We start from the raw sequence: 26957 nt of genomic DNA, 5'->3' as shown, positions 1-26957 counted from the left end.
GTGTCTTAATCAAATCATACCACCAACTGACGTAGATTTGTGGTGGTGTGGTTACGTTTTGGAGGCGTTTCAAGCCTTTCTGGATGTGCATTCGCTTTGAGATAGAATGCATCTTTCCTTCCGATACTTTTATTTTTGCAATTTTACGTATCTAATACATGCATGGGCAGCTTATAACACACCAAAGACACAGAAAAACACGTATTCGCACCATATGACCCCTTTAAAATCCCCACAGAGATGGACGGATATCACTGTTCGAGTGAATTATTAAAAACCGACGTCAGAGTTTGGGGAACCAAATACAGTCTAACCTGTTAAACATGTTCAGGGATATGCTCCAGCCCCAAAAGTAAAACATTGGTGTTATGTTATGATAAAGATAAATTGAATGTTACTGAGCTTATCGGTACATTATGTTTTACTAATAATATTTGTCTATGGAGACTAATAACATTTGGCTCTGTGCTTGATTCTATATAAAATATCCAAACATCAACTGGAAATGTCTATGTACTTTTAGCAATGCAGTGGATCCACATCTTCTGTGTATTGTGTGTCTCATTCATCTGGTATTTTGATTTGCATTAGACCTGACAGGTTTCAGAGGGACGTGTGTAGACTCATCAAATGTTTCTTCGTGCATGAGCGTTAAGTTTTATCTATTAAGGCCACAGCTGTGCTGTAATGGTGTCGCAATCACAGAAGGGTTTGAACAAGAAAGAGAGATAGTGAGAGACCTCCAGTAATGAGTCACTTCGTGCAGGTCTCTGCTTCTCATCTTAGGCTGTCTGGCCACTTTACATTAGAGATCTTCAGCATCAACACCACCACAGAAAGCCCACGGTCATTACCCTCGAACTGACTGAGTGGAAAAGATGTGACAACAAACATCATAAACCCTCCCTCGCATCACGATAATATGTGTTCGGCCACCAGTCGTACTGTTTCGCATTCAAAGAAGTAAAATTTGTTGTGTAACACTTTGTTAACTGCATTAAAAACATAAAAATGCAACTTTTTAAGTATTTTAATCGAGCCTTTACTCGAGGGCTACTTTGTTTTAGGTATTAAATGGCCCCTAAACAACACACCTTCCCCAAGCATTTCTAAATTTCTTGGTGGGGACATGTCCCGCAAATTACGCCTATGGATGATGATGTTGCAAAGTCTGAGTGGTTTATGATCTTCTTGGTTCTGTAGGTTATGTCCCAGGCGGAAGGTCAGCAGAAGAACCTGGTGAACTCCATCGAGTCCCTGCCCAGTCGTGGGCCGCTTTCTTCCCTGGACCAGGATCTGCTCCTCCTGAAGGCCACATCTGCAGCCACGCTGAGCTGTCTGGGTGATTGTTTGAGCATCCTTCAGCATAACGTGTGCCAAGCCGCCCAACACATCACCCACGGACACACGCAGGGATCTAACGCAGGCGAGAATATAGCACTGTCTGTTTCTTCTGGCATGTGTGATGTATGGTAGATTCATGTTCAATTCCATTTTATTTATAGAGCGCTTTTTATAAAGTTGCATTGCAGTTGTCTAATTTATAGTATTGCAGCATATTTAAAGACTAACTTAAGTTTTGTTTTAAGATTTGAATGCCATTCTTTGCACCACTTGTTTTTATTTTATTTTCTTTATTTACTTACTTTCATGTTTACTTTATTTTACCACATATTACTTTTTTATTTTATTTTACATTATTTCTTTTCATTTCATTTTACTTAATTTTATTTTTCATTTTATGTTATTTTTACTTAATTTATGATTTTATTTTCATTTAATTAAATTTAGTTTTATTTATAATTGTACTTTATTTTATTTTACTTAATTATAATTTATTTTGTATTACAGTTACTTCTTATTTTATTTTACTTTATTTTATTTTATTTTATTTTGCTTCACTTTATTTTTTATTTTATGTTATTTTTACTTTATTTATTATTTAATTTGAATTTAATTATATTTAGCTTTAATTATAATTGTACTTTATTTTAAATTATTTTTTACTTATTTTATTTTCCTTTTACTTCTAATTTTATTTTGCTTTATTTTATTTTATATATATATAATTTTTTTTACTTGGCTCTAAATTTATATTTAGTTCACTTCAAACCTATGCTGTGAAAGATAACTGAAAATATCCTGTGTGCAGATAACATCTCTAGCTGGTCAAGGCCCAAACCTGTTTCAGATGACCATGTGAAGAACGGAGAACTGACAGTTCACGACACATCTCCTAAACATCAGCCGAACTCGCCAGCACACAGGAATAAAGAACCTTTTAAAGACACTGAGGTACTCACAAACACATGTTTCTCTTTTCCTCACATCCCTTACTTTCAATAAACAAGTGACTCCACACTTTTCATCCTCTTATTTTATAATATCTGTTTTGTTTCATTCTTGTACAGCCCATTATTTTCTCATCTATAATACTTTGAGCCGCCGCTTCCGCCGAGAAAACGCCCCTGCGATGTAACAGTCATTATATCCATCCGTATCATTATAAAGCTTTCAGCTCCGTAACCTCCGCATGTTACTGGTAAAATGAATGATGTGTAAAGCGAGTTGATCTTCCATGGGTACAACTTTCACTGAGTTCTGTTCATCTCATCTGATAGTGCCCAAAAAATCAGAGCGGACTCTGACTCATTTAAAAGTCTCCCGTAGAGACCACGCCGCGCCTTTGAGAAGTTTCTTGAAAATGAGGCTTTGCTATTGTGCGTATGTATGCCTGCCGGGGTGTTACAGCAACGGAGGGCTAATTGGACGTGTTCTAGTTTTAGCGTCTGTGGCGGGGGTCTGAGGATACCCACAATGCCTCTGGAGCGTGAATGAGTCAGCCAGCCCCTCTTGGATACCTTCTCTCCCCGGTCTCCGTTTCATCCGCCTGCATGCCTCTGGAGAGAATCTGCCGTTTCTTCACAGTGTATCTGTTTGTTTGTTTGTTATAAACGTGAGTTAATTTGTGTGTGCGCGTGCCTGAAGGGAAATCATTCAGTTTGCGTTCGCCTTGTTTGTGTGTGTGTTTGTGTGTGTGTTATTAAGTCGGCTGTGAGGATGAACAAGCGCCACTTTACCAGACAGAATCTCTGCTATGTTTCCTCTGCGACACACCCCGCGTAATGTTTCTAATTCATTTAACATTTACGTCTCATTAAATCTATAAATCACTGTCGAACATTATGAAGACACTATGGTGATGTCGAAAATGCGTAGTTTGTGCTTTGTGAAGCATCGACTGAAGCATACATGTGACATCACCTGTGCCAACACACAGTGAAATGTTCTGATGAATGAGCCGGTTTGTCTAGTGAGTTCATATGAGCCCCATCCATCAATCCCATCATATTCCAAGTGTCTCCAGCGTGCCCAGAGGCGCTTGGGTCCCATTTTTTGATTCCCCCCATATATTTTTATTAGGATTGTTTATAGGTTACACTCAAGCAACAGCAAATAATAAAATAATGCAAATCTTAATAATGCAAAAAAGGGATGAACTGACGTTTAACATTTTTGCAACTGGCAAGCGCTTTTATCCACAGCGACTTACACTGTATTCAGGGTACAGATTTTTCATCAGTAGGCCTCCGGTATGTGTTTTCCCTGGAAATTGATCCATCCGCCAACTCGGCTACAGGAATACTAGACGAGACATACTGTAGTCAAGATAATGTCTCCATATCCAATAAGTGCAACATGCAATACTGAGCAAAGACTTCACAACTGGAGTGATATAAGCAATAAACCTTTCCGGTGCTATTTTACATTATCGGCACTTTTGGCCACATCACCGATTACATTCATAGACCAAAACGAACTGTTGCATTTAATATTCACCTTGACCTAAAACACCTCATTTAAAATTTTCAACACCATGTCAAAATGTATTATAAATTCTTCTTAAAGGAATAGTTCACCGAAAATGAAAATTCTGTCTTCATCAAATCAAATCCCTTTATTGTGACTCGACCATATACACAAGTGCAACAGTAAGTGAAAAACTTGCAGTTTCGTCCAACATGGCAGTATGACGCATTACAAGTAACAATTACAATACTTTACAGTAGACAACTGTGTAAATGTGTACTATGAGTTCATATTCTCACCCTCAAGTTACTTACAATTCTGTAAAGTGTTTTGTTCTGATCGATATTAGTCATAGTAGGAAACATTGCTTTGTTCTGTTAAACACAAAAGAAGATATTTTGTAAAGCAAACTGTTTGGGCACATTTGATGTTATGTTAACATTTGAACTATGTTAGTTGATGGTGGCCAAGAACTTCGTATACAATCATTCTTCCAAATATCTTCTCTGTGTTTATCATAATAAAGATATGTATACAGATTTGACACAACTTGAAAGCGAGAAAATGATTTGACAGAATTTGTTTTTTGGGTGAACTGTCCCTTTAAGGACTAATGTTGGACAGTCAGGTCATCACAGACATTGTGATGGATTCTAAATCTTAAAATAGGAGTTGAACTGGTTTAAATTGAAACTATAATATGGTCTATGAACCAAAAACACGAATAAAGGCCCGGAACACACTACATTTAGGATTGATAAACAATGGTCGTGGTATTTGGAGATTAAATAAATGTTTTAAATAATACAAATCGTTAAAAATATATTTTTTATGTCTTTTGCGTGGCTAAGCGCTGTTTAACTTTGCCGAAGAGAACAAACCACGAACAGTTAAGCGATTTATTCAACATTTCTCTGCTGTGAATTCACAAACTGTGAAACAGAACGTAAAGCAGCGCTGCCGCTGAGACTGATGCGTCTTTGTTATCTCCCCTGACAAACCTGTGAAAACAATGTGTGTCATCTTTGTCATAGTGTGACATTAACGTCTTGCATTTGCTTGTGTGTATTACACTCTTGTCTAAATTCGTGAAACATTCAGATTGTCGTTGTGTAAGACGGGACTGTGGCGTCTGACTGTGTGAACGTCGTCGTGATGACCAGCAGAGGGCGCCGGAGAGCAGTCAAACTAATCCAGTCACGACTACTTGTCACGACTTTCTGAAGCAGGAAGGAGAAGTTTGTGTAAATGTACACATTTGATCTGATCCTTTATAGAAAACTGAAACATTGAGGCCCACTTTGCTTTAAAAATAAACCAACGCAGTCATTTAAATGGATTGAATGGTTATAATGGGAACTGTATTTGTGTTAAAGATGACTCTGAGGCTTCTGTGGGTGTTCACTGGTCGTGTTGGGTTGCATTTGTGGGACGTGTTTGGCTATCTGACAGATGGCAAAACTTTAGATTTTTTTTCAAAGATATAAAAAGATGGGTCTGTCCAGGGATAGGCCTACATAAGATATTTTACGCCATGACCGCATAAATTTATCATGATGGAGTGCATTGAGGACTTTTATTCTTTATTAATGTATACTCACCGCATACATTTTATTTGCATACCGTTTAACTCCTCCCCTATAGATGAACTGATGTTGATCAATTATTCATGAAGACGGTGTTTTTTTTAATCCCACATGCTATTTTCAGCTTCAGTGTGACGTCGGGTCACATGATCCAGACCTGTCAGCTGACACCCGAATGAGTCTTTCATGTTACTTCAAGTGTTTTATTCCTGCAGCGTTGCTCGGGGTCAGCTGTGTGCGTTTTGTGAGCGCCTGTCCTGAGATTTTTAGGGTTGTTATTTTCATAAGTGTAACAGCTTATTGCATTCTGTATGAAAGCATCTGTAGCCTGAACTGCAAACGCACTCTTTACTACACAAGCACAGAGATTTAGGATTTAGACTCCTGTCACTTTCCTTCATCCCTCACTGGAGCATAAGACATTACTGCTTGAAAAACAGCAGCGTTACTTTATTTTCACAGTGTGCAAATATCAATAACATGCTTTTGCCAAAATGATGTGCAGCAATAATGCAGTATACTGTCATTTTACACATTCGTCATTGCATAATGCACAATACAAAGCAAACATCGGTTCAAAAACAGTAGGCGGTGTAGGATGCAGTATAGAGGATGCAGTACACTAATATTATCTGAACGTTTCCTCACACACACACACGCATGTTTAAGAGATTCCTGAGGTGCAGGAGAGGATCATGTGAGGATCGTAAAACCACATGGAGATTAAACACATCACACAGTACATTTTATTCTTTATTCAACATCTGTTTTTTCAGTACACTAGTTATACTTAAACGTTTCTGTCTAGATGCTGTCCTCAATAAATAAATGTGTCTTTGACCGAAATGCTGAAAAATAGATGTATGCACCATGTCCTGAATGGACCATGTTTGGCTAAATGGTTCCATAGAAAAACCTTCCGTTTCACAAAAGGTTCTTTGTAGAATAATTTTTTTTAGATTATAAAAATGCTTCTTTAATTCCATTCACTCTCAAAAACAAAGATGCTTCACAATGCCATAGTAGAAGAACCTTTAACACCTTTGTCTGCAAAAAAATGTTCTTCAGATACTAAAAAGATAAGAAAGAGCTAATAATCTTTGATTTAATGGTTCTTTGTGGAATATTTTAAGCGCCTTTTTTAAAGAGTGCAGAAGATATTTGGAAGAATGCTGGTAAAAGAAAACTGTTGGTCCCCATTGACTTGCATTGATTTAGTGTCCATACTATAGAAGTCGATGGGGAACAATGGTTTTTGGTCACCAACATTCTTTAAAACATCTTCTTTTGTGTTTTGCAGGAGAAAGAAAGTCATTCAGGTTTGAAATAACAAGGGGCCAGTAAAGGATGACAGAATCTTCCTTTTGGGGTGAACTATCCCTTTAAAAGCATGGGTCTGTTTCTATATACTGTAAGGTAGACTTAAATCTCGAAAAGTTAGGTTAATGTTGTTTTTTTCTCGGTATCAAAGCATACGGCGAGTAAAAGAGATGTGTTCAGAAAGAAGTGCAGCCTGGAAGTTGGAAAAAATTAAAATGCTTAGTAAAACCTTCAGTGTTTTCTGTGCAGCGTTGAGCACTCATAAAATGCAATGAAATAAATGTTCAGTGCAAATCAAAGGAGCAGTTCACCCTACAGAAAGAAAATTCTCTCATCATTTACTCACCCTCTCGTCATTTCAAACCGCTATGACTTACTTTCCTCCGTAGAACACAAAAGAAGATATTTTGAAGAATTTCGATAACAGCCGCCCATTCACTTGCATTGGTTACAACAAAAGTGAATGGAGGGGCTGTGCTTTTCTGTTACCAACATTTATCATCTTTTTTGTTCTGCAGAAGAAAGAAAGTCATCCAGGCTTGAAATGACAAATGTCATTGTAGTAGAGTAGGCGGGGCGAGACCGTGGTTCGAGTCCGGTGAGTAATTGTGAATTAGCGCCAGCTGTGCGCACACCGGCCTCGAATCACGTAGGAGATGGGAGAATATAAAAGGAACGAGCGACCGGATCGTCGAAGAGAGAGGACCGGGCCCGAACTTGTGTTTGTATTTGTATTTATGTTTATGTTAATGTTATTGCGCCGGCGGTCGTCCGTGAGGGGCCGCCGGCTATTATTACTTTATTAAATGTTTGTTTAAATGTCTTCCGGTTCCCGACTCCTTCCTTCCATACTTGAATCGTGTTACAGTCATGTAAATGATGACAGAACTTTTATTTTGAAGGTGAATTGCTGACCACAGATTAGATCACAGTAACTATGCTAGTCTTAAATCAAGTCAAGTCAACTTTATTTATAACTTTATTTTGCAATTTTCATTGTTACAAAGCAGCTGTACATGAAATAATTGACAAAAGCAAAACATCTAAAGCTATACAAGTAAAAACAAAAAAAGGTGAAAACACAGAAAACAGACACACACACGGATTCAAACACCCCATACACAAAACACACCACGCACACAATATGCACATGCACAAACACACGGACACGCAGACACTCATACACACAAACAAACACAGAAGTCACTGAGAAGCACACATTTTAAATGAGGTAGGAGGGGCTTTAAGAGATTGAGAGTGATTGAGGATTTCAGTTTTAATCTCTCTATCTCTCCTCCCGTCAGTCACTGCGTCCTCTGAGGATTTCTCTGTACTGTGAACAAACCTTATGAAGTCCACCTGGAATTGTGCAAGCAGTCTGTGGCAAGTCCAGACAGAAGCTGCGTGAATGACTGTGGAGAGAGAGAGAGAGAGAGAGAGAGAGAGAGATAGAGAGAGAGCAGGAGGGGGGGGGAAGCTTTTCCTCGGTTCAGGGACAGCTGGACAGCGAGATAAGCGTGTCAGAGTTAAGGGAGAGTTGGTGAAAGAGAGTTTTGTGGAGACCGCCACTATTAAAGCTCATTTCTGAATCAGCCCAAAATGAATGTAAGTTTGAGATCTTTTTTCTTACTAGTGATGCATATTCATTCCTGATTTTAGTGTGGGATGTTCACAGATGAGGAGTGACTCATTGGACCGCTGGGAGTGAGAAAAGTTGGAACCTTTATTCTTTGTCGGAGTGTTTTTCTTGGCTCACGTTGAGAATATTTTGGGGAAACATTTTTAACAGATTCCACAATTTTATTGCTCGGATATGTAAGCCATTGTTTTATTCAGCCACCTTTGTCTTAGAGAAAATAAAGGATTTCTAGAAATGGACTTTTCTTTTGTAGTAGCGAATATTTTCCTATTGCTGGTTTGATAAAACACGAGGCTGTGATAACACAATGGGCATTTCATCTTAAACTCACTTTCTTTAACATTTGCCAAACGCATAAATGGAAATCTAGTTTTGTGGAGAGCAGAGAGTCATTCAAGATTTACAAGTGACCTAAATCTGAGAACATGATGGTTGACAAATAAACTTCAAGTGCACTTTCCACGGTCTGCTGCCTCTTCATTCCACTGCATCTCTCAAACCTCTGTGTTTAATTACCTTTGATTTGATTTGCGTTACTGGCTTCTATCCAACTTTCGGCTAATTGCTTTACGTTGCTACTGATCAACAGACCAACCAAACAAAACAACCCAAATGAGCGTCCACAGAGAGACGGGTGACTTTAAATTGATCACACGAGCACTGAATCATTCACTGCGTGTGACGACCGACAGCATGGAACGTTGTATTTGGGATTGATATTGCATCGCGAGCACTTTAATTGATTCTGGATGTATGACCTTGAATGTGGCCTCATCCGCATGTGTTTGTTTAAACTATGATGTCTGTGGCGTGTGGGGAGAAAATGCTCTGCACTTGTTTTATGAAATATTCAGGCCGATCGCTGCAGTTCCAAATGGGGACGTCCCATTCGGCTCGCTGAGCTGGGAACACATTATTTCTTTTTCATCACCCAGAGAGAAACCAGGAAGGGAAAATCTGATAAATGGTTTGCGAGAGAATCTAATAAAGATGTACCATAACGCCACGGGCAATGGACTTAAGCTTTACCTTGGGGATTGTGGCAAAACCTTACTGCTTTACTTTACAGTCAAATCATATTATGATCTGTTTAAATCCCATCTGCTCCCCCTGCGTTACATCCGTGTGCCTTAGAAAGCAAAGAAGAGCGCTCCAATAAGAAAAGGTCACGTGATCTTCACTCATCTGTCAACACTGTGGAAGAGAGGCTTTTATTCACTTCCCATGATGCTTTGGGGCAGACACTTCTGGAGCGCTTCTTTACATTATGCATTAGGAACAATGTAACATTTGTGCATGAGTGACGGAAGGGGTCGGCTACATTAGCCACCCAAGATTGAACGACCAAAAATCATCTGCCGTTTTTCAGTTTGGAAAATATAATCTATACAAATGTATTATTGTATATAATAATATAATTTAAACAATGTTAAGTTTGGTACTGGTTGTAGATTTTGTATTTTGTAGAAAATATGTTTTTGCACATAAACCATTCAAGTACAAGTACAGTATGTAACATAAACAATATATTAATAGTTTATTTGCAATTTATCTGTTTTTGGAAATGAACTCTAATAATTAATGCAGAAGTTATCTTTGATAAACACAGAAAGTGCTTTATATCTGAACGAAGTAGGTTTCAACTTATTTGACATTTCCTAACTAATAGTGCAACGCAAATGGCTCTTTTGGCTTAAATAGATGATTAACTAAAGACATGCTGAGAAAATTAGCACTGGAATGTGTAAACACACCTTTTTTTGACCATCCTTATTGGTGTTTCCTGTCCAGACGCAAACTTTATGGGAGGAGAGTATTTAAATAAACCACTCAACATGTTTACTAAGGTTTGCACTCGTCAATGTACTCGTATTTACAGCTTGCGCCCAAACAGCATGTCTTAAATCCTGAACTAATTTTCGCGGCTCTGGGTAGATTGCCTTGGTCATTAAGGGAATTATCTTGTGTTTTTTTATGTGCACCTTGTTAGTAAAACACCCGCAAACATTTTAACTCCCATCGGTGCTTTCTTGAAATTGAGCTCTCGCGCTTTTTTCCCTGTAAATTAAATCTGTCCCTTGTTTAGGAAATCCTGGAAAACCTGTTTTTAATCCAAATGTATAGATGCAGTGTTCAGTAGAAATTGTTCTCTGTGTGATTACAGAACTCTAGTCCAGACTCACTGGATTCCAGCGAGGAGATCACAGACTCGGAGGACAATGAAGAGGAAGATCTCGGAGTCCTGGATGAACAGAGGAGCATCATTCTTCATCTCTTATCTCAGCTCAAATTGGGCATGGACCTCACACGGGTACACACACACACACACACACGGACGCTGTTCTATTGAAACTGCCCATCAGGAGATCTAGCATGCATAATACTCCATGTGACCAGCTATATTGACTATAAGCAAAACTATTTAAGTTATACCTGTAAAAACCAGAAAAAGGTGAAGACATAGACACACACACAGACCCTCATGCAGACACAGTGAAAGCACACATTTATAATAAAGGAGAGACAAACACAAGTCAAATATTAAACAGACTATAAATTCCTATATGCAGTATTAATTATGTAGAACTTTAAAATTCGAATTCTAAAGCAGCCCCCCGGCCAGGCAAATAGTTCAAAACCGTTTGAAAAAGGGTGGCGAGGAACCCAAAACTCGAATGGAGAAAAAAACCCTCAGGAGAACCCAGGCCCAACCAGGGGATTCCAGTTCCCCTCTGGCAAAAGCTGCTGCCTCTGCACAAGCTCGACAGTGCTCGCACAACAAGGCTAAATAAAAACAAATAAACTTACTTATTATGTAAATAATAGATTTAAGATAATCATTAATAATCGAATATTATTAATAATCTTCACTGCAAAATTTGAGATTTTGCAGTGAAGACGTGTCAAGTCGCTGCGTCCTTCCTTATCCAGCTCTATCATCTCAGCTCTTGTCAGGTTGTTGCTTCTCATTGTCTTCTCTACCTTCAGGTCTGGGCATGAACTGCATCCTCCTCGCTGTGGTTACCTTGGAGCAGTGGTTCTCAAATAGGGGTAGGCGTACCACCAGGAGTACTTTGGGGTACTCCAGGGGGTACGTGAGAGAAACTGACATTTAGGATTACATAATGAAAATCAATAAATTATGATAATAGTATTTTTATATGAAATTAGGACTACACAAAGATGCATAAAACATAAATGAATAAATGTAGAAATAATAACTGTTTGACTATCATCTCTCTGAATTTTAAGGTAAAATGTTGTTGTCTGGTCAAGGAGTACTTGGCTTGAAAAAATCATAAAAAGGGGTACTTAACCCATAAAAGAGATTGAGAACCACTGCCTTGGAGCAATGAGACAAGGAAGGGAAGAATATTCCAAGGTTTAGGCGCTAGATAGGAAAAGGATCTACCACCTGCACTTGATTTTGAAATTCTTGGTATTACCAACTGACAGGACACCTGAGAGCATAATGCAGGTGAAGGACTGTAATTCAACAGGAGTTCACTCAAGTACTGAGGAGCTTACCCATGAAGGGCTTTATAGGTAATAAGCAAGATTTTAAAGTTTATGCGATGCTTTATGTAACCAGTGCAAGGTTGACAGAATCGGGCTCATACTGTTTTTTTATGTGTAAGAACTTGAGCTGCCGTGTTTTGGACCAGTTGGTGTGTTTGTTATAAGCCTGCAGGTTAACCACCCAGCAGTGCATTACATTACAGTAATCTAGTCTTGATGTCATGAATGCATGAATTAACTTCTCTGCATCTGACAGTGACAGCATATGGCATAGTTTAGATATAATCTTAATATGGAAAAACACAATTTTACAGGTGTTGGCGACATGGCTCTCAAATGGCTCTCAAACTTCCTGTGATGACAGTCTTTATTTATTTTATTCGTCTTTTTTATGATAAATTATGATTATTTTTAAGGTGGTAAGGTGTGGATCTCTTTAACCACCGCATGTCAATACATTGTCCAGTCATACACAGAGACTGTAGCACACTACAAGAAGAGGCACACCATCACTGTTATCACTGCTCTGGGAATTTCAGTTTCATAATTATACTTTATGTAATCAGTTAACAGGACACATTATCTGATTCGGTGTCCTGTTCATTTTCTAGATTAGGATTCTAATTGGCCAGTTCGAGGCGAGCGTGAAATGATATTAAAGGTGTTGGGATGTTATTGTCCTCATTATGGTTCAGTATGAAAAATGGATTGTCGTGAGATGCTGTTATATGTGTGTTTGTGAGCCTCAGGGAATGGACAGAGCATTGATCCGTGGAGTCAGATTAGTTATTATATTCATCTGTCTCAAAGTATTACACAACGTGGAAAATTATGAGGCCTTATTGATGAGGGATGCACACAAGCGGCTTAATGTATCTTTAACATTGTTCCAAAGGAGCTTAAAGTGCACAACACGACTCGTCATCATTTATTTACTCTCATGTCATTGTTCTGTGGATCAGACGAGAAGATATTTTGAGAAATGTCAATGGAAGCTATTAGGGGGCAGTGATGTTCGGTCACCGAGGTTCTTCAAAATATCTGTGTTCCTCACACAGTCGTACAGGTTAACGCACACGTACACATTTGTTGTTTGTCTTTCAGGTGGTGCTGCCCACATTTATTCTTGAGAAACGCTCCCTTTTAGAGATGTATGCCAACTTCATGGCCCATCCGGACGTGTTTCTGGCTATCACATCCGGAGCCACGGCTGAAGAACGCATCATCCGATTTGTGGAATACTACCTGACCGCCTTCCATGAGGGTCGTAAGGGTGCTGTTGCCAAGAAGCCTTTCAACCCCATTCTGGGGGAGTGCTTCCACTGCACATGGGACATACCGCGGCACAAAGTGCGGCCCCTCAGGACTACCAGCTCGAGCCCGGCCCCTGCGGCCGCCCCCTCCGTCCAGCACGCCCCCGCTGATGGGGTGGGATCTTACCGGCTACGCTTTGTTGCTGAACAGGTGTCCCACCACCCTCCCATCTCTGGATTTTACTGCGAGTGTGAGGAACGCAGGATATGCATTAACACCCACGTTTGGACTAAAAGCAAGTTCATGGGCATGTCCATAGGAGTATCAATGGTTGGAGAAGGTGAGTTTGTTTGGGTCTTCACTTCCTGTTTGTCATGTGCTCTCGTAGTGTGTGTAGTGTTTTTCTTTACAGTGTTTATCTATTCATACAGTTGTGTTGTGTATGCGGTCATTAGGTTGATTGAGTTTTGTTGATGGTTGTTTGACTAAAGCCTGAGGTTCTGCTCAACCAGCACCGCTCACATGTCAGTCCAGAGATCACACTGTTTCCAGATCAGCTGATGGTGGTGAGATGGACTTGTGTTCCCCTCAGGGCCTGTGATATTCACTGCTGCTCATATTAAAACTGCATCTGTCTCTCACAATAACAACACAAACCTTCTCTTTCCTTCTCTATTCTTCCTTTTGTTCATTCTTTGTTTTTTATACTATATTCTTTCGAACATTCTTTCTATTATTCGTTCTCTCTTTCTTTCTTAAATTCTTTCTTTGGTCTCTATTCTTTCTTTCGTCCTTTATTCTTTCTTACGTTCTTTCTTTTGTCTTTAATTTTCTATCTTACTCTCTTTCTCAATTCTTTCTTTTGTTCATTCTTAATTTCGTTCTCTTTTTTATTCTTTCATTCTCAATTCTTTCCTTCGTTCACTATTCTTTCTGTAGTTCTGTCTTTCGTATCCTTTCTTTCTTTCTTTCATTCTTTCTTTCATTCTTTCGATCTATATTCTTTCTTTCTTTCTTTCTTTTTTTCGATCTTTATTCTTTCTCACATTCTTTCTTTCTTTCTTTCGCTCTAAATTCTTTCTTATATTCTCTATTCTTTCTTTCTGTCTTTCGATCTCTATTCTTTCTTTCTTTCTTTCGATCTCTATTCTTTCTCACGTTTTTTCTTATGTTCTCTATTCCATCTTCCATCCTCCATTTTCTCTCTCTTCTTTTCTTTCTTTCTCTCTCTTCTTTTCTTTCTTTCTCTCTCTCTTTCTTTGAGTGAAGTGGATGCTCATTGAGAGTGATGCTAGCAACTGTATGCTGAGCTTAACTAGTTAGGACTCTTCTGTAATTTGGGCAACATTAATTACATGTAAAACGTCTTCCACTAATCCTCTTGAGCAAAGTACACTGTGTTAATTACAGCACGAGAACCTTTATAGGAATTTAAGGGATTATGGGTCAAAATGTTATTTCATTCTCCCGTATACAGTGAGTAGGGCTTTCTTTATTTTAAACAAACTAATAAGCGAGAAGTACTATAACGTGTGAATAATGTGCATGGATAATTCATCCACAGAATAAACATCCGTTAAGCAAGTTAGCAATTTTGACTTGAATTCTGGAAAATAAATATTTTAGTACATGAATCTGGTGTGGATCGTAAAACACCAGCTGTGAAACCAGGTTGGACTCTTAAAACTTTTAATTTGAGGTTTAAAAATGTTAATTGTTTGAGTTAACTTAAACAGCTCGTAGTAAATGTCCCTCACTCAGAATGATCCTTGTCAGCTCCGCCGACGTGTCCATACATTGCAGATTCAATCAATTCCTCTCTGCTCTATTGGGATCAGAAGAGAATCACAAACCTCTGCATTCTCACTATAAACTGCTGGAGCATCACTGCATTCTGCCCCTTGACCCTTCTGGGGCAGAGGGATGGGGTCAGGGAGCAGAGCTCTTTCATAGCTCTCTTGTTTCTGGCAACCAGATGTGCTGTTGTCAAGCCGGCTGAATGTCCACAGAGATTTAGCCCCTAGACAGCTGTCCTTTATGTAACTAGAAAAAAGGGCCAGGTCCACTGAGAGAGCTGAACATACTCTGTTATGTGCAGGCCACTGGTTTTTTACCATCTGATTTATTGAGATCCACTTAAAGTTAATGTACAGTAGTGGTCTAAAGTGATGTCCGGAGGGCGTTTGTACAATATTTGCTTTTAATGCCACGTCAGGTTGGATTAAATCACTAGAGATTGGGATACAAAATAAAAGAAAAACACTAAACTTATAGTTAAGATATTTTTTAGACGAAATGATTGTAGCTATTGTAGCATCAGGGTTAGATCTGATTATAAAAAAATGCATATATGAAAACAAAAAGCAAACAAGAAATAAAGAATACGTTGACTATAGTTTTATCTGTAAATGTTATTATTGTTAATAGATAAAACTGTAATTAATAATCAATATACATTTTTAATTTTAATTGAAGTTCTTTTGAAATTATATTTTGTTTTAATTCTACCAAACCTCGACTCAAAAAGCCTTTCATATGTTTGTTTGTTTTTTTGTCAAGCCTCCTTAAATCTCAAAGCGTCAGTTTACACTCCAAGCAGAACTTTGCAACATAAAAAATGGAGGAACTACTGAATTTACTATTTATTGTTTTGAGTTTAGATAAAATTATCATTTTTGTTTCATTCTGTGAAATACTTACAATATTTCTCCCAAATATTGTTTCCATTCGCAGAAAATGAAAACTGGAGAAACGGATTAAAATAACAGAAAATATGCGCTGTATTTGTTCAGATGATTCAAATGATCAAAATATATTTTTTAATGTGATAACCTTTCACTGTTTTTTCACATGTCTTGTCATGCTATCAGAGCAAAGCAGCTACTTACTTAATACTTACTGCTTTAGGCAGCACAAGGAGCAAAGTGCGTCCGACTGCCCCCAGAATTCAGAATTCCAAGTCTTGCTAAAACCTGTGTTTTGTTCATGTGTGTGTGTGTGTGTGTTAGGAGCGTTACATCTCTTGGAGCACGGTGAGGAGTACGTGTTCACGCTCCCCTCTGCATACGCTCGCTCCATCCTCACAGTGCCCTGGGTGGAGTTGGGCGGAAAGGTTTCCATCAACTGCGCCAAAAGCGGATACTCTGCCACAGTTACATTCCACACCAAACCCTTCTACGGAGGGAAAGTTCACAGGTTAGAGCTAAGATTCTTGTCTGTGAGATAAAATAAGAAAAAAATGTGTTAATTGTAGTAGTTTTTTAGAATGCTGATGTTTACCTAAACTTACACAAACCTGGATAAGAGCACTTAAAGATCTAGTGCACCATAGTGTCTAAGCCACAGGAAATAATGACTTTCTTACTTGGTCTTCTTTTCTTGTTTTCCAGTAAAAATGTCTAAACATTCATGAATCAAGAGCAGTGTTGGGTGTAACTAGTTAATAAGTAATGCGTTTCTGTATTTTAATTACTTTTCCCTTGAACAAGTAAAGTAAGGGATTACTCTTATTTTTTCTGTAATTTAATTACAGTTACTTCTGATGTCATTAAACTAAATACTTTGTGAAATATATGTGTGTGCAATAGTGGAATTGACATCAAAATTCAAAGTCTAACTTTAAAATCTTTGCTTTAATGTATTATTCTCACATTTGTGATACTTTGCTCAGTTATTAATATTACTTTATGTAGTTTTCTATCATTTATTTGAATGAATTAAAAGAGCCGTTTCATGTCTCATTTTGTATGACTTATCAAGGTTGATGAAGGGTATAGAAAGTAAATAGAAATAAGTAACTAAATACTTTTTGGAGAGAGTCATTTGAACAGTAACATAATTAAACTATTGAATATGTAATTAGTAACTAGTAATTAATTACTTTTTCAGACTACTTTTCCCCAACACTGATCAAGAAGCATTTTCTTGATGTGCAAACTGACCTAAGAAAATAATTATTTATATATATATATAATGTTTAAACATTTTGACGTGACTTCAGTGCAAAAAATGACTTTCTTACTTAAGGCTTTTTTCTTGTTTTCCAATCAACCCAGAATCACATTTTTTCTTTTGAGTGTCACACGCTGAATTAAAGTGTGTTTCTGTGTCAAAATGATGGAATGGATTTCCAAACTTCCTCTTCAACTTTCTCCTTTAACCTCCGACAGGGTTACAGCCGAGGTAAAGCACAACCCCACCGGCACCATTGTGTGCAAGGCCCAGGGGGAGTGGAACGGGACTTTGGAGTTCACCTATAACAGTGGAGAGACCAAAGTGATTGACACATCCAAACTTCCGGTCATTAGGAAAAAGATCCGCCCACTTCAGAGACAAGGACCGTATGAATCCAGGTGAAAAGATTTCAATGTGATATTTAGCTTCGGTAGTGATAACATGCTCCAACAAAAACACTTTTCGTAAAGTGTCTTTCAAACACTGGTTCTGAATGGGCTTTTAGCTGCACTTCTCCACTTGAAAACATTGTCTGGTTCTCTTTCTTCAAATGCAAGTTAAGTGGAACCGTCCTGCTGTAAAAAACAAGGTACTTACGCAGAGTGAATAAAAGTTAGAACTTCAGATGATGGTGTATGAGTACCTCGCACTTCAGCACAATATTTGCGAAACCCTGGTCCTCTAGAGCTCTTATGTAACACTCGTGGACCCACATATCCTCCACTGACAGGCCATGAGCGAGCTGGAGGCTTCACTTAATAATCTCTGATGCTGTTTATTGGCTTATGGTAGAGAGAGATCCACGGATGAGCAGTCAGATAGAGTAGTCTAATGCTATCAGCCTGGCTTTTCCACAGCTGTGTAATGCAATCAAACAAGACGAGACAGCCGAAGTCAGGATTACCTGATCCTTCTGAGGATTGGGATGCAATTTCAAAAAGTATTTGCTGATTCATGATCACAGTCGATATGACTAGACATGGGTCACACACACTAGTTTTTCATGTTTCAAAGCCAGAGCTTTATTCCATTTTGGTGCTTAGTCTGCCTACTCGAAATAACTTATCCGACACCATTAACATGAAAAAACTGTCCAATTGTGTTAAAACACTTGTATGGTGTTTATGGCCGTTCCAAGAACGCAAAGAACGACTTGTGAGAAAGCACTGGAAGAACGAACTCTCATGGACGCAGTGGCGGTTCTACATTGAATCACTCCCCGGGCGAGATCCGCTCTGGGTGCCCCCCCATCTACTCCCACCCATCCGAGAGAAAAAAAGCCATGTTTTACCATAACTATATAAGTGTAAGACGAACCTTATATTTCTCAATTGCACAAATCCTTCAACAGAACATTTTAAAAACACAATTCTGCACAAATCAGTATAAGTTATCAGAACTTAAATATACTCTATGTACATAAATGTTGCAACATATGTACATGATGTACATATGTATCATGATGTAACACGACCAGAGAACAACAACATTAAAATATTAAGAATAATATACAAATAAAATATAGAAAAAATATTCTAAATAGCACAAATCCTTCATCACACAAAAGCAAATCTAATTATTACACTATTGCACTAAGAACAGAAAACACAAACTAAAACCTGACCTTTCTGGCCTTCCTTAATGCAAAATCATCAATAATGTCATCATACGAAATCTGCCCCCTATTGAGTTATTGATACTGATGATAGGAAGGCCAGTGAGCTGTTCTTGAGACATGGTTGACCTCAGGTATGACTTGATCAACTTTTGAAAAGCTCCTCTCTGCTTGAGCCACAGTGACTGGCAGAGTAAGTGTAATCCTGAGAGCAGTCCAAAAGTTGGGGTAGATCTCTGATAGATCCATATCATGCATAAAAGTGATAAAATTCAAGGAGGCTGATGGTTTTTGATGGCTGACCAGTGACAGAGGATTCTCCAAAATACTTTAGAAGTGCCCATGAATTTGCAATTGAAATTGACATCAAAAGACAGTAGGCTACAGTATAACTCTTATGAATTGCAAATTTAAATAAACATGCCCTTACATGCCAAATGTCTGTCATGACTCATTAGACGCTTTATTAATCTAATCTAAGGGAGGAACAATTAGCTCCTTGGTTACTGCCTCAAATTATATTCTTTGTCACGCAACAGAGTTATAGCAAATGTTTGCCTTTGAACACATCCAGACATATGTTAATTTCGTTGGCTAATTACAGGGTCCAACATTAACCCCAATGATGGAAATAAATAATAACTTTACTTGTAACAGTTTTGTTGCAAAGCACAATCTTATGGTGAAATTAGATCTCGTGTTTGTTGAGTTAAGACCGAATTATTGTTGTATAAGCATCATAGCAAGAAGGCTAACAAACGTAAGAGTTAACGTTACCACCCATTAACATTAGCCCTTCATTGATGATGGATAACGTCACCGTAATCATACAGAGAGAACGTAGTTACATACCTTTATCTTTTGCTCCTTTCTCCGCTTCTACTTTGATTTTTTCTTATATTGGGCACCTGACGGCTTAAACCTTTTTCTCTCCATCGCTTTCATGTTTATCTGGCACTCGACAATCAAGACTAAACCACTTCACCTCCACATAATCGTTTTGGATTAACTTTTTTTATTAGCCATTTCACACACAATGCAGAAAAAAAACGTGGAAAAATAGGCCTGTGCTTTAAAATTATGAATGAAATGTGCGTTATTTAGAAGAAAGTCAAGGTGTGACTGATTTTAGCCCACTAAATGGGCCCCCCTCCTTGTCCGCTCCATTTGGGAGAGGTGAACTGTCCATCAGGGGATCAGCCCCTCCCCTTTACAGTTTTCACACAGCTTCTGCGCTTCTCAGCAAGCAGGGGCGGCGATTTGCCAATTCCCCACACAGACAGTTATATTATACATAATAGAAACCTGCTTTGCGGCGCGGATTATTTTTCTTTTTCAAGTGCTTGTGCCGCCCCCCACGTGTCGTGAAAATTTGGCGCCCCGGGCGGCTGCCCGGTTCGCCCGTGCCTAAAACCGCCACTGCATGGACGCACCGCAGTGACTTCTGGGACTTCGACAAGTTCCATACGTCGCGTTACGTTCATGTGTTCTCCGTTCTTGAGTGTTGGAACCGGACTTTGACGGTTATTGATGACGTAGAGAGAGAACACAAGGACACAAGACCGCTGAAGAACCCATAAAGAAGCGGCCCAATGTTTTGCTTATTAAGCAAATGTTCGTAGGTCTTTTTGAATTAATACGACAATAAAAATGCATGTGAGTTTTTCTTTCTGGTGTTTACTTTTACTCAATTACAACCAGACTGCATAATGTTTGTCATTTCCCTAAATTCAATCAATTCAATCTCTGAAGAAGGAACCATTTATTTTTGGTAAAAGAAAATTGTGAAAAATAAATTTTTGAATAAATAATATATCTTGAAAAACGTGTAATGGGCTGTGTCCACCGAGGTGTTTATGCCGGCGTATGCTGTGTTTTTTCAATTGTTTCCAATGGAAACGCTGGGTTTTTTGAAGACACGAGCAGCTTTTTTTTATGTGCTCTGCGTTTTTCCCCACGTTCAGCGCTGGCATTCGACCAGCCGAGCTCCTGGCGTTTACAGCCGAGTTTAAGCGTCTTGGTCCATACAGCCCCTTAGTCGCATCTTTTTGCTCTTACTTGTGAAAAAAGTTGTGTAGAGTTTGCCAAGAAGTGCTTTCCAGCACTGACCCGCACTTCAACACACCGGCCGTTCTGTCATTTACATCCGTGCTGATTGTGATCACAACAATCCTGTACTTAGAATTTGGGTCAAATTCTTCTTTCCTAACCCCGCCCTTTGACTATGATTGACAGGCGGCTGTGGCAGCACGTGAGCTCTGCGCTGAAGACGGGAGACATCGATACTGCCACCGAACACAAACACCAGCTGGAAGAGAGACAGAGGAGGGAAGGGAAGCAGAGAACGGCCAGCCACGTCCCCTGGAAACCAAAGTACTTTATCAAAGAGGTATAAAAGCATTAGTGTGGACTCGTCTGGATGTAGTATATTACAACTATTAAATATATTTTTCTCTTCGGAGTCATACAAATGTTATTAGTTCATGTCTAACATTTGTTTTTGTCTTGAATTGTCCTTCAGGGCGAGGGCTGGGTGTACCACAGTCCTCTATGGAAGACAAAGTGATGAGCTAATCCGGAGCCGCACGATGTCGGTCCCTCACAGACCCCGGACCCTGAACGGGACTCGTGGAGCAGGAACGGGATCGATCCATTTCTTCCACACATCTCACAGAGAGAGGAAGGTGCCAAAAACAACACAGACTGGAGTGGGTCAGAGCAGGAGGACAGAGATTTGGACTGATATAGTATGAACTTGTGCAATATCTTTATATTTGTATATGAGATGTAGCATCCGTGTTAGTTGACAATATACGACTAAGTTGTGTTGTGCCATGAGGACACAGAGACAGATGTTTAGGCTGCGTAAATGTGAGCAGTGAGGTGTGTTATATATTGTTAAAGTCACCTCACACCTCGTGTTCTTATGATTGAAATGGTTGTTTTAGTTCAGCGTGAATGGATAAAAGCAACACTTCTTTAACCAAGGGGAAAAATATAATTGTATTAGCGCTGTGTGGACATTAATAACATGCATCTTTACTTCACCACAAATATGTTTTCTTTCTGTTTGTTTTCCGTAATGGGAATCCAGGGATGATACGTTTAGTTGAAATGTGACTCGTTTGATCTCTATTACGTATAAGTTGACGTCCACTCCAAAGCAGATGATCAGAAACGTGATTTTGAACCTCACTCGTTTCGCCAATAAATATAGCTCTGTAAATCGACATGGATCATAAACTCTTCTTCTGGCAAGATTCATTGTACACCCCAGCAAAAAACGAGTGGCAAATGAAAGCTGTTTTTGTGTCTGGTGCTGTTTAAATCTGTAGCGTCAGAAGCAGTATGATGAAAATCACAGGTGCTTGTTTCTGTTACTCTTGTCACAGCCTTGTTTTGGGTGAACAGTTCAATCAAAAATCAAAATGCACTCGCCCTTAAGTTGTTCCAAATCTGTATAAAACTATTTGTTCTGTTGAACACAAAAGAAGATATTTGGAAGAATGTAGGAAAGCAAAAATACTCTGTATTAGCACCTGTTGTATTATTGTTTAATGTTCCCTGAACTCTCTGTAAGTCACTTTTGTGTACCATTGAAATACTATGATAGTCAGTGGTGGCTAAGAACCGTTCTTCAAAATATTGTTCCGTGTTCAGAACAAAGAGATGTATGCAGATTTGAAACCACTGGAGGGTGAATTAATGATGACAGAATCTTTATAGGTGAACTGTCCCTTTAAGACATCCAGCCTCCGGCGGTCCCAGCTGGTCGGTTTTAAATGGGATTCAGTTCAACCACCCAAACATCCTCTTGACCAAGCTGGGAGACCAGCTCAACAGAACTACGGCGATTTATGCTGATAAATTTGTTGGTAGAGGTTTCATAAGAAATTACATATAAATCCAAAACATATTACATACTGAAAGTTGAATGAAGTTCACACTTTCAAGAGCATACAGCATAAAGTAAGCTAAAAAGACCACATACCCAAAGACCCTCAGAATGTTTGTGACTAACCCAGGTTCGTGCAATATTTCAAAATTGTGCATTTAAAAGCTGTATCGCTTTTGACCTTCAATTGAGAAGACTCGGCCCACTTTCATGTATTTTTATAGTAGTCAAGTGTCTTCTGCATGTGTGCCTGTGACGGTCATTGTAGATGTGTAAAACTACAGGTGCCCTGAATGAGGAGTGAATGTGGCCTGCTTTGATTCAACTGTAGATGATCACAGATGGTGTTCCAACAATATGTACTTAGATACTAAATAAAGATCTCACTGCAAAACACAAATGTTCAAATGTCTGCTCATCATTTACAGATCTAAACATATTAATGGAAAGGCAGGTCTTGTGATGTAATTAAAAATGTTTAGGAGTAGTTCACTTTCAAAATAAATGTTCATGATAATCTACAGTGGACTTCAATGTCATTTTGACCTTCAATAGTTTGGAGTCCAGTTTCAGTGCAGCTTCAAAGGGATTTAAATGAGACGATGAAAATACTTATCTGGAGAAACCATCGGTCATTTTCTAAAAATAAAAAAATGTATATGCTTTATAAACACAAATGCGCGTTCATGACTTCACGTCAAACGTTGAAAAGATCACACTTGATGTAGGCAGAAGTACAGTCAGTGTTTACAAGTTCAACGTGCAAGTTTGAAGTCATGAACGCGCATCGCAGAGCATTTGTGTTTATAAAGCAAACACATCGAAAACAAGTCTTGGTTTCTCTAAACCATACCAGACCATGAATAAAGGTCTTATGTAAAGCCCTTTGAAGCTGCCATTTGGACCGTTTGAAGTCCATTGAAGTCCACTATATGGAGAAAACTCTTGGAATGTCTTCATCAAAAACCTTCATTTCTTTTCCACTAAAGAAACAAATACATAAACATCTCTGATGACATGGGGTGAGTAAATGATCATGAAAATGATTTTGAAAGTGAACTATAAGAATCCCAAAACAAAGAACACTTTTTATAGAAGCTGATGCGAATTAGTGGAACCAAATAGATGTGATCTAATAAAGCATGACTGAAATGTGATGGCTAACCTAAATAACAGCTAACGAATTTAGATGCTACAGAGTTGTTTTAGTGATGCGCTAGAGCTGTCTAGTGGACACATGTGGAATATCAATGCAGCATTTCTATTTTAAAACAGCAAATCTTTTCTCTCATATGAAAATGAATGTGTGAACATGTGAACATGCACATGGATAAGACCAACGCTTTCACTGAGTCTTTTAATAACATAGGCATCAACTCACAACAGCATCTCTGCTGCTCTCCATCTGTTTTTGACTTTGTTTTTTTTTTTTACAATTCATGGAATAAATTTTCATTTGAAAAAGAAAATTACAGCTTTTTGCATTTCAGGATGAAAGGCTGCCTCGTCTTCAATTTCATTCTTGTTAATAAATACCTTCCAAAGATTCGAAGCCCTCTGAGAAGAACGCAAGTATGTTATATAGAGCAAAGTTTCCTTTCAATTATATAAAAAAACACGGAGCAAAAGCAAAACACAAAGCTGGAAACTGGAAAGCCAGGAAACAAAGAAACAAGGAAAGTTTAGATGACAGCCGGAGTAAAACTGAGGAGAGCCCAAACCCATTTGATGTTGCAGAAAGCGTTCTTTTCAACGTAAAAAAAAAGATGGGAAGTGTCACACTAAAAACACGCACTCTCCACCCGCATGCTACTCAGTAGTGGATCCAGATTAAGTTGAACTAAGACAAAGTGCATTCAGACTAATAATGCAGCATTTTTTATAAACCTACAGCTAATTCAATTCACACTTTTGTCCTGGCAGACAGTCGTTCAGAATTTCTAATCGGCCCAAAACGTTAGTCAAAAGAGGGGAAAAACATCCATAAGTGGAAACTGTCCAGGAGATACCAAACCACAGCGGTCTCTGGACAAAACGAGAAAAACAAAAAGACCAAAAACACGATTCTTCATCAAACTTTAGATTTTTGAATTATTGCATACACTTTTAAAATCGTACAACCAATAGAAAACAAAAACATTCAAAACTTAATCAACAAAACGTTATAATTCAAAAATCACCATCATAGTTAAACCTTAGCAAAAACCTACTCTGTTTAATGGAAAGAATCGCACAAATTCAGAGCCAAAGACACAGCTGCATTCTGTTACACGGGAAAAGGGGTTTACAGAGAATTAAAACCAAAAGAGCAAGTTACACCCCGTCCGACTGCAGATCCATTTTCTTCAGATTCCACATCTTTTATTTTTAAATCTATCAAAGGTCATTTCATACAGGCTCTGACAAAAAAAAAAAAAAACATTTTCTTTGGTGCTCCAAGATTCACTGAGCTTTACCGAATTGATAGTCGTCGGTCAGTTGTTAGCGTTCGGTTAGATTATGTTACCAGAAAAATAGCGACTGCCATTTAGCAAACGGCCTTCATCTGCACATTCAAGTACATAAGAAAAACAAAGAAACAAAACAAAGGCAAAACAACCAAACTGAGTCCAGAGTTGTCAGATTAAAACAGCCATTGATCCCCATCCTTGCTCCATCCTCCGACCGATCGTGGAACCTCCGTGTCGTCATGGCAATCACAGGACCGAAAGCCTCCAATCAAATATTCTTAGGTGGGCGGTGCCAGACGATGGATTACTTACTAGTTGCATTAGTCCTTGTCTTTTGTTTTCCTATTTTTCCCATTCTAGACCTTTCCATTCAATAGCTAAACAGACTTCTTGACCAGTTTCTTGCCTTTTTTCAGAGCCAATTTGTTTTTGATAAACCCCCTCTTCCTCTTGGCTGTCTGTAAACCACAAAAACAAGGAACCTTTAGTTACTTCCGTATTAAACATGAAAAGAATTAACGAGATTCTCAAAAAGCTGTCGTTATGGAATCTATAGGAACCTTTTTTGAGGTGTACTTCTGCTTGGCTGAGATGTTGCGGAGCTTGTGGTCCAGGGCTTGTCTGTTCTCTTGCTTCTTCACCCTGTAGATGCGCACCAGCCAGTGCTCGGAAGTGAACGCCTCCTCCAGGTGCTTCAGATGGATGTCCTTGTTGCCGATCTCAGCATTACGCGTCCGGTCGAAGCCGGGAGGCGTGCGGAAGTCCAGCTGTGGAAGAAGTCATTTGGCTTGTAATAATCCCATCTGAAGCAAATTGTTGGTTTCCACTACATCGTGTTATGAAGCAAAATTAAAATACTGATAATGACTTCACTGCAGATGAGATACTCACTTGCATTTCCCCAAAGCGGTAGTAAGACATTTTGTACATCAGGCAGTTGAGCAGGGTGGGCGATCCGGCCTTATCCACCCTAAACTCTCCCTGTGGTGTGAAATAATCGCTCTCCTGCACAAGAGCAAACACACACAAATGTAGTTCAACACTTATCTAAATTGCACATCTGAAATCATGACAGGCTCCCTTAATGCAGTACAACAATGTACAGAAATACAGTCAGACGGAGATTGCTTTGTGTTATCTGTAATGGGAATGTACAAAACAAATTTTTATCTAATTATATATCCCGCAGCATGTCTATTTAACTAGTCAGTTATTCAATTCAGAGTTCACTTAACGTACAGACATTAAAAAAAAAATGCAGTGCCTAACATGTAGGGAAGCAATGATTCACTCAGCTCGCGATGCGATTCATGATTTTGATCTCGCGATGCCATTTAAACATGATTTTTGAACGTATGAGTTGAGTAAAATTTAAAATGAACAACTGCCCTTTTATTACTTTTCTAATGCTGCAAAATTCTTTAATATATATGATGTCAAATAACAAAACTAAATTGCAGTTTTTATGTATAATGTATAATACAAAGTCTCTTTAATATAAACAAACTAAGAATTTGTCTGTGTTTTTGCTAACTCTTACTTTTTCATAATATAGCATATCCATGTTTAACAAGTTTGCAGAAACACAGCGGCCCCTGCTGTTCAAACCATGTACTGTGATTTTAATAACTTCTCATCCGCCTTCAATCATCACATATTATAATAGATTTTTGACCGGCTCACGGTGAATGGTTACCACCCTACTGATATGCCTTGTAAAGTTTGATTTGAACACTTTGCAAATGTATTTTAGTAAATTCTGAGTAGATATGTTTAACCTATGATTGCACAAAACTATACGGTGCTCACAAAAAAACAAAATAAAAGGAATTCAAAGGTCACAGTAATATTGTGAAGTGCTTTGTAGGTTTATTGTGCTAACATACAGTCTAATAGCGCAACACAAATCACATAT

The 26957-nt window shown here is 38.5% G+C and overlaps 2 protein-coding genes across 3 annotated transcripts in view; one reads left to right on the top strand and one right to left on the bottom strand.

The window, feature by feature from the left end:
* The window catches only part of osbpl10b (oxysterol binding protein-like 10b), a 42980-nt gene extending 19988 nt beyond the window's left edge, over nucleotides 1-22992 (top strand). For both annotated transcript variants that reach the window (XM_056762230.1, XM_056762229.1), the window contains 8 exons: nucleotides 1204-1426; nucleotides 2153-2295; nucleotides 10520-10666; nucleotides 12979-13468; nucleotides 16137-16323; nucleotides 17298-17480; nucleotides 20933-21086; nucleotides 21219-22992. In XM_056762230.1, coding sequence (XP_056618208.1) covers nucleotides 1204-1426; nucleotides 2153-2295; nucleotides 10520-10666; nucleotides 12979-13468; nucleotides 16137-16323; nucleotides 17298-17480; nucleotides 20933-21086; nucleotides 21219-21263 — 1572 coding nt within the window. In that variant the 3' untranslated portion in view covers nucleotides 21264-22992. The remainder of the gene's footprint in view (nucleotides 1-1203; nucleotides 1427-2152; nucleotides 2296-10519; nucleotides 10667-12978; nucleotides 13469-16136; nucleotides 16324-17297; nucleotides 17481-20932; nucleotides 21087-21218) is intronic.
* A 931-nt stretch (nucleotides 22993-23923) lies between these two features.
* The window catches only part of stt3b (STT3 oligosaccharyltransferase complex catalytic subunit B), a 40760-nt gene continuing 37726 nt past the window's right edge, over nucleotides 23924-26957 (bottom strand). The window contains exons 14-16 of the mRNA XM_056762245.1: nucleotides 25934-26047; nucleotides 25603-25809; nucleotides 23924-25500 (exon numbers count right to left, since the gene is read on the bottom strand). Of these exons, the coding sequence (XP_056618223.1) occupies nucleotides 25420-25500; nucleotides 25603-25809; nucleotides 25934-26047 (402 nt within the window). The 3' untranslated portion in view covers nucleotides 23924-25419. The remainder of the gene's footprint in view (nucleotides 25501-25602; nucleotides 25810-25933; nucleotides 26048-26957) is intronic.

The sequence above is a fragment of the Triplophysa dalaica genome, chromosome 12 (genome assembly GCF_015846415.1).
Source record: "Triplophysa dalaica isolate WHDGS20190420 chromosome 12, ASM1584641v1, whole genome shotgun sequence".
In the NCBI taxonomy this organism is placed as follows: Eukaryota; Metazoa; Chordata; class Actinopteri; order Cypriniformes; family Nemacheilidae; genus Triplophysa; species Triplophysa dalaica.
This window is presented reverse-complemented; position numbering and strand designations above follow the sequence as displayed.